At 37.6% G+C, this 7956-nt stretch overlaps 1 protein-coding gene across 1 annotated transcript; it reads left to right on the forward strand.

Annotated features, from left to right (window-relative positions):
- Nucleotides 1–231: 231 nt before the first annotated feature.
- Nucleotides 232–5215, forward strand: gmnc (geminin coiled-coil domain containing). Its single transcript, XM_088611025.1, has 5 exons — nt 232–337; nt 1719–1893; nt 2419–2504; nt 3081–3197; nt 3458–5215. Exons 1-5 carry the CDS (start codon nt 335–337, stop codon nt 4115–4117), a joined length of 1041 nt encoding a protein of 346 aa, XP_088467151.1. The 5' UTR covers nt 232–334; the 3' UTR covers nt 4118–5215.
- Nucleotides 5216–7956: the final 2741 nt, after the last annotated feature.

The raw sequence follows: 7956 nt of genomic DNA on the forward strand, positions 1-7956 counted from the left end.
CTAGCTTTGAAACGCATTAAATGCAATGTGTCAACTCTTTAGCTGGCTCTAGACTTATTCTCATCTATGTTATTGAATCAATTTATGTATTGTTGAAGTGGAATCGAAGTCCTCATTTGTGGTGCGAGGATTGCTTATCTCGGCTTCAAGTTTGCTGCTTAATCACGTCACGAGCTTGACAGCTTCACACCAAATCAGATTGCTAGATGTAAGGGGAGTCCTGAGGCGTCACTGTTAGTTGATGTAGATTACAACTCACCTCCCTCAAACAGCTCAGTTCTCTTTAAAGGTCTAGGGAGCTCTGAGGAATACCCTTTGTATCCCTTCCTGCATAATGGTAAGCCTCGATTTAAGTTCTCGAAGGTCTTGATAGGGTTTGCAGAAAGTGATATGCACTATTTAATAGAGATGTTGGTGCATTTTCCCCGAATCCTAAAGTGATTAATTCTCCTCTGCAACGGTTTTACTTACACCTGTTCTTTGTGTGTGCGCTGCTGTGTACTGTGTATTAAGATGATTGCAAGGCGCTGGTTGTTTTATTTTGACTGAGCTTTGCTATTCTCGAACCTGGGGCATCTGTTGGTGTTTTGCAAAACATATTTTGGGGCGTCCGGTATGTGTCTGTCAAGACAGTTGGTGCAGGTTTAATCACGCCGTGTGACTCCTGACTATGACTATGACTGGAGTTTTTCATCTGCGAGTGGGAAACGCAACAGGCAAACTCAAAGCACATGATACTCTTCAGTTCTTATTGCTGAAAAAACGCTAAGGTCATGTGTGACCATGAATATCGTTTAGTTATTTATACGTCTTAACGAATAACATGATAATGTTGTATGCATTTGAGTTTGGTCTTTGCTCACTGGTCAAATGTGAGCTTGCAGTTCAAAGCAATTACTGTCATTACTTGGCGAGTAGCACTTGAGAGCAGTGATTGAAACTGGATCTTTGAAACAGTATTTTTAGCACGGGTATGGCCGTGTTTGGTTTAATTCATATTTCTTAGACCGGAATATATTTTAACAGCAAATTGAATTAATTAAGGCATGAATTTTTATATGTGGTGTGAAACATCAATATGTTGTTAATACTAATGTTTTAGTTTTTAATGCCGTGCTTTGCTTACAGGTAGGTTTGTCACATATAGTGCGAACTGAGAAAGAGCGCTGTTATGTTTCTGTAGCTGGTAATGGCAAAATGCGCAAATAGCCACGAGTTCTTATGAGCTTACAAAACGCGAAGAGTTCCTTTCGTGTTTGGCCATTTATTTATTTTTTCGTACAAAATAATGGTCTTAAAACAAAAACAGTTTAAGGAAACTTTAAACAATGTTCGCACTGCTAGGGAAAAGCATACTTAAGGGTTAAGTTAACTTTTTTTCTAGCTTTTATGGGAGATTTAAAACCCAGGTCGACCATATATAATAATCTCCTCCTGCACACTTGCACATATCCGTGCTTGTGCGTGTATTATTACCTGTTATAAACCCCAAAGGAGTACACGCACGTCTTGAGAAATTACCAAAATTGTTAAAATCGCATATCTGCACCCTTACACAGTGTATTTGTCTCCGTAATTGTCCTGATACAGCGGCATTCTTTCCAGTTAAGTTTTCAGATGCTTCTCAAAGCGTCTGCATAACGTATTTTTTTAACATTGGTTTACTATTAATTTCCACTCGTGCTGCTGCTCATTTTCAACTCCTGTTCAATTTGCAGAGCACTGTACTTCCCTGCCAAGACCAGTACTTTGTAGGGGGCCAGAACTATGATTGCCCCTATTCCGTCCCGACGTCAGCAGACGGTGTTGACGTTTCCAAGGAAACACTGGTCTCCTTTTGGGCCGCTGGTCTCCTGGACAACACAGCCTGCCAGCACGAGCCACAGCAGCAGGGTAAGCCTATTAAAATCAATATTAGTAGGCGACCATAGGGAAGCGCGCCATTACAACGGGCGCGCTGCGCAAACCCTCCTGGAAAACAGTTTGACAAGTTGTGTTCTCAGCAGTGAAATCGATGCTCATAAGGAGAATAACAATGTTAAACCTCTTTGAGTGGCTTAGCTTGCTGCATACATTTGAACTATTGCATTGCATTCTTCATGCAGTTTAGTTATTGTAATATGTATGTTCCCTTTTCTGCAATCTGACCTTAATCCCAGGCATTGATTTATAATCATTGTAATAACTACAGACCTGTTACTTATTTTATGAACGATTTTCTTCACCTCTTTATTCCTGGTGAGAGATAGATGTCAGTTTAAGTCACTAGACCACTGTTTTCATTTGGGGTTTTCTTTTTATTTCAAAATTACTTTAGACCATAACTAAAGTGTATTGATATAGTTGCCATAAGTATGAAAATCTTACTGATGCATACTGTACAGCACGCTGACCTGTTTGCTGTTTTCTTTGCTCCAGACCAATTTTGTTACTTTGATTCTGGAACCCAGCATGACTTTACTTGGAACGACCACTTATCACCACATCTGCAGAGAAATAAGCAGGTATTTATTTCTTTCAAATTCGAGGTTACCTCAGACAACCCTGAATATATGGTTTAGAATGATGTTTCAATGTAGTACAGTATATCAGAACTCTGTTGTTGCATGACTTGGAAAGATGCATATGTTAGCAGATAAATACCACTATCATTTTTATAGTTTATAATTCTCTCATCATGTGGGTGTAATTTTCACTTTTAAAGAAGTCTGTTAAAATCTTATTTTGATATCTCATTTAGAAATCACAAAGAGATTCTAGTTGGCATTTCCAAAGTGTAAATCTTTCTTTGGCATTTGAAGAATATAATTCAGATTTCAGTGCTGTGCACTGTTAAATCTCCAGTTTTATGTGCTGTAAGACATTTAATTCTAAGATAACGGAAACAAAGCTAATCAGCAGTGTTTTTTTTTCTAAATCACACAGTTGTCAAGCACTATATAGTTTAGCTGTGAGAAAATAAGCATAATAACCCCAAATCATTTACACTAAGAGAAAAACAGCATGACTGGAAAGAGAAATTATTAAATGTCAAAGCAATTATCCTAACTATATCACCCCTCTCTCTTTTTTTGGTGAAGCTTCAGGACACTTTGTTACAGAAAGAAGAAGAGCTGGCGAGGTTACACGATGAAAACAACAAACTGAGAGAATACCTGAACTCTGCCTTTGTGAAATCTTTGGAAGAAAAAACGATGGTAAATTATTAATACATTCTGAAAAGAAAACACAACTACAATGTCATAAAAATATGTAATATAGAAATGTTTTAAATGGTTGATTGTTTTTATGTGAACTCCTAATGCCTATTTAATTTGAATGGACGTAACAGGAAGAGTTGCATAATATTAATCAATTTAAAGTTGTTGTTTTTTAAACGGAGAGCCTGCTGAAAAAAAAAGTTATTGATTGTCCATTTCTCCATCAGTAACGCAGTGCGTTTATCGTTCTTGAACAGAAACTTCTGCACAGCTCTCAGGGAGGAGAAGGAAGATTGAAAAAGAGGAAGCGGAAGTCGGAAAGTGACGGAAGCTTCCGGGGCCTCACTGCCAGCCAGCTGCTCCCCGGGACGAACCGGAAGAGGACGAGAAGGAACCTGTCGCTGGAGTTCTGCTCTGCTGAGGAGCTTGCCAGTACTCCTTCTGTCGACTCCTGGGTCCTCCAAACCCTGGGTCTGAAGGACATCAACACAATCGACGACTCAGCTAACTACAGTGCCAACTCAGAGGATCGCCTGCCGTCTTTAGATGGTCCGAGTGCCATTCAGACCACTAGTGCAATGGACTATGCCAGTCATATGCCCTCTGCTGCAGGATTTTGCCCGGAGCCAAGGGTAGAAATGGACTACACTGCCAACCCATGTAGCTTAGATTCAAGCTGCCTGCTACAAGCTTGCATCGGTCAACAGCAACCTTTGCCAATTAACACTGCGCCTCCTCCGTACGTGTCACCTTATGGATTGGACATTTCCAAAAATAAAACAGAAGTCGCCTTTACCATGTCCCTCAACCCCCACAGCAATGTTAAGACACACAGCTTTGAGCAGGGCCAAGCATTCATACGCAGGGACGAGCAAGGTGGCTGGAAGTTTACATGGGTCCCCCGACAATCTGATTAGCTTCAACTACCACTGCCGTTTGCAGAAGAAACCTGTATTGTTTACAAACTTAATAATGCACTTGAATAAGCTCAGATAATACTTGAGCTATTCATTAAAGTAGAGCAATTGTTTTGTCAGTGTGTGCGTGTGGGGGGTTTACTTTTATTTATTTTTATAAAATATTTATAGTTACAGACCCTAAGCTGATTAATTTTGATACATTTCGTAATAATGTAGCAGAATGCACAAAGTAATAATAATGTAGTGCAATTAAAGTGCACTTAAACATGATTAAAGCAGGAGCTAAATAAACTACCTCATAAAGTGCACATAGTTTGAAATGTGCTCATTAACAACGGCATTAAAAAATAGGTTTTGATATGAAACTTCCTGCACATATCAAAACAGTTTGATGTCCGTAAGAAGAATCAGAAAGTCTAAATTTATACTTAATTTCTGATCTTGCTATTTGCATCTGTAATACGCAAATTTTACACCTTTAGTAATTGTCTCAACTGTACTGTAACACAGTATGATGCACTATAGTTACCTCTCTATCCTTAGAGACTTATTAATTTCCATTGAGATTTTGAAGAAATTTTGCTAGTTCACTGCCACAATATCACATGCAAATGTATGTGTGTTACTCTTCTCTAGACCTTTAGCAACCTTAATGTGGAATCCCCCACACCTATAATTCACTAGCAGAACAATGACAGAATGTTAAGTTGTTTCTCCAGTTGGGAACCTGCACGACAGTTTTTGAAAGTAAGGGATCATCATTTTTTACAGTAAAGATACAAAAAACCAGGTACAAATACATCATAATAGTACTTTCTCACATAGGAGTTTCTGTATTTAAGGTAAAAAAGTATTTTTTAAGTAAAATCCATTAATAATACAAAAAGACCTACATTCTTTACTGTAAATTAAGAAACTAAATATAAAGTAAAACATGACATACCATAAATTTATGAAGTAAATTTTCCTTTAGATTATATAGAGCAAATGTCTCTGCCTGTTTTATGTGTAATTTACCTCATTAACAGGGAGATAATATTTTCAATTGTTTCTTTAATTTTATAGATTACGTAAATAAAGACAACCCTTAAAGCTTACATCTTATGTTTTTCTTATTGTTATTTTTTTCATTTTGTGAATGCTGCATTTCTTTTTTTTTAAATAGCATTGGAATGACACATGGAACTCCTTTTTACTTGAATAACCTAGTTTATTTGTCTCATAAAAAAACTTTATTGCCATAGGATTAAACTAAAGCAGTTTGTAGCTGCTTTTTAAAAATCTGCTGCTGTTGAAATGTTTGGTTTTTTTTTTCTGTCCTGAACAAATATTGTTTTTGGACACTAAAATATGTCATTAAAATGTGCTTTGTACTTTAATCACGGTAACATTTAATGTAATTTAATTGTGCATTTTGACGTTTGTGACTCTTGTAATATATTCTAACTGTAAAAAAGACTAATGGAGTATAGATTTTTAATTTTTTTATTATTTTACTATAAATAAATAAAACCGTCTAACTTAATCGTCTTCTGATTTTTAATATGAAGTCGAGCGGGTAGCTTGAGTAAGGAGCCACGCAGAGTAATGGGGTTTATGAGGCAGGTAGGTACCGCTGGTATCCGTGTTCTGTTGGGAACAATAAGGGCTTTTCCAGATCTGCTGCCTTAGACCGGTCAGAGTCTTTTGATCTTTTATCCTTTACTCCAACAAGACAATTAAGCCTGTCCGCAGGAAAATGGCCGTGCATGGACCTACAGTACTGTATTTATCTGAATTGGGAAAACGGTAATGCCCAGATAGAGCAAAACGCACTGGAGAATGCAAGTTGTCCACTCTGTTAACAAAGCCCTTCCTTAAAATAAATCAACTCCAAAATGACTATTTGCTTCAGGTGTTTTAAGTTTTATGCTGTGTCACTAGAAAAAATAATTACCACTTCACTTGGATGAGCGAGTATTAAGAACAAGATGTTAATTTCAAGTAATTATAGTTTAGCAATATGTATTACGCTTCAATTAAATTACTCATTAACAGCGCAAGAAATGTAGGATACCATTACTCACGTCTACGATTTTAGATTATATATTTAAAAACGGGGAGAATACTGTATGTTTCCGTGATGTAACGTTTCCTCGAGCATTTCCCTTCGAAGTTACCGCAGTTTAGGGGAGATGGGGGGCACAGGTGTTGGCAGAAGGGTGGCCCCACGGTTCACAAAACTCGAATTTGATTGGTCGGAGGGTTTTGCGGAAATAAAGTCGCACATTCCAGAATGAACTTTGGGTTAAAGATTTGTTCAGATAGAGAATGATCGAATAATTGCCGCATATAGAGCTATAACAAGTATGAGGTATTCTTCTTTGCATTAATATGTTGTTAATGACGTTTTACTAGCATCTAGAAAGGATGCTGGCTAATTATTTTCTATAACGACGTTGAGAAAGCACTTTCTTAAGTTATATATTGCATTTTATGGCCACTGTTAGACATTTGTGTAGCATTCTGGAGATAGGGAATTGTTCTCTTAGATCACTAAATTCACTTACAGTACATTTAAAAAAGTATTCCAGTCAAATAAGATGCAATTGTACAAAGCAATCGTGGCACAGTAAAAGATTTTGCACGAATGTTTTGGAGGTTCTGACGTTTTAACCGTAGTGAATGTATTAAAGTTCATTCGGTCAAGCAGGCATTTTAACTGAATATTTGATGGCAACGCCTGTTTTTTAACATCGTTTTGTAATTTTGCCCCCCTTCGCCTGATCTCCATCAATTGCAAATACAGTAGGGCGAGCCTGAAATCAGAGAGATGGGTTGCCTTTGACTCCCAGACGTCCTGGGCCGTGGTCTCTACTCCGCGTGGTTTCCCAAGAGGAAACCGTACAGTAGTTGGAACACCTTGACCAGCCCTCTCTCCAAACCAGGATGTTTGTTGCAAACATCAAGCAGATTGCAAAGGTGAAACATTATGAATGACTATCAAAGAAAGAGCAGGTTCGCAGAAGCACGGTCCTCTTTTGCCCACCTGGTAAAATATATATTTAACTGTTTAAGATGACACCGCGTAAGAGGTCATAATATTGTCAACACAATTAAATTTTTGCCTTGTTAAATAACACTAGAATTAAACCTTCTGCATCCCTTGATGATTTAAATTAAAGACACTGAATAAAACCTTGTTTTCACAGCTCGAGCTGCGCGTTCCGACCCCAACACGCCCACACACACTTTTTAATTTATGTGTTTGTTTTACAGCCTGTTTTCTTGCGTTTTTCATAACCTTTTTACGGTAGCAACAGGTGGAGCAGTATTACATTAAAGTACCTGGGTAGCTTGAGAGGAATATTTATTGCCGTGGTCAGAGTGTAACAGCACATTGCAAGGAAAAGTGAAAGGATTGTAACATCGTCATTATTATCTGAAACGTTGAAAACCACAAGCACTTGATAAGGGCAAGCCCGTGGTTAAAAGACACTTGTCAGTTATTTAAACACTTGCTACTTAAGACTTACCTTTAAGCTGACGTTAAAAGTTATGTGGAATCTATCTAATCCGAAACGGTGCTTTAGACGTTTTGCTGGAAGGTATGACATTATTCCCTCCTCTCTTGAACTATAGCCAAAAGGCTGAAAGACATTCCAGATAACGTAAGACTTGGGTATTTTCAAAGATTTTATTCCAGGCAAAATCTGCTTCCTATTTCTGGAAGTAAATGTGGAAAAAAAGCTTTAAGGTTAAAACTCCTAGCACAGGCTTTTGCATATAGTGGAGCTAAAAATGCTCTTTAAAAATCAAGTCAAAGTTATCTTATTATTAGCAAAATAGTGCTTAAT

The sequence above is a fragment of the Lepisosteus platostomus genome, chromosome 2 (genome assembly GCF_059453375.1).
Source record: "Lepisosteus platostomus isolate fLepPlt1 chromosome 2, fLepPlt1.hap1, whole genome shotgun sequence".
In the NCBI taxonomy this organism is placed as follows: Eukaryota; Metazoa; Chordata; class Actinopteri; order Semionotiformes; family Lepisosteidae; genus Lepisosteus; species Lepisosteus platostomus.

Excerpts from the sequence above, each read along its gene's own strand:
- gmnc (XM_088611025.1), top strand. Across the intron at positions 1,894-2,418 it reads GCACGAGCCACAGCAGCAGG|ACCAATTTTGTTACTTTGAT; the intron begins GTAAGCCTATTA and ends TCTTTGCTCCAG. Across the intron at positions 3,198-3,457 it reads CTTTGGAAGAAAAAACGATG|AAACTTCTGCACAGCTCTCA; the intron begins GTAAATTATTAA and ends GTTCTTGAACAG.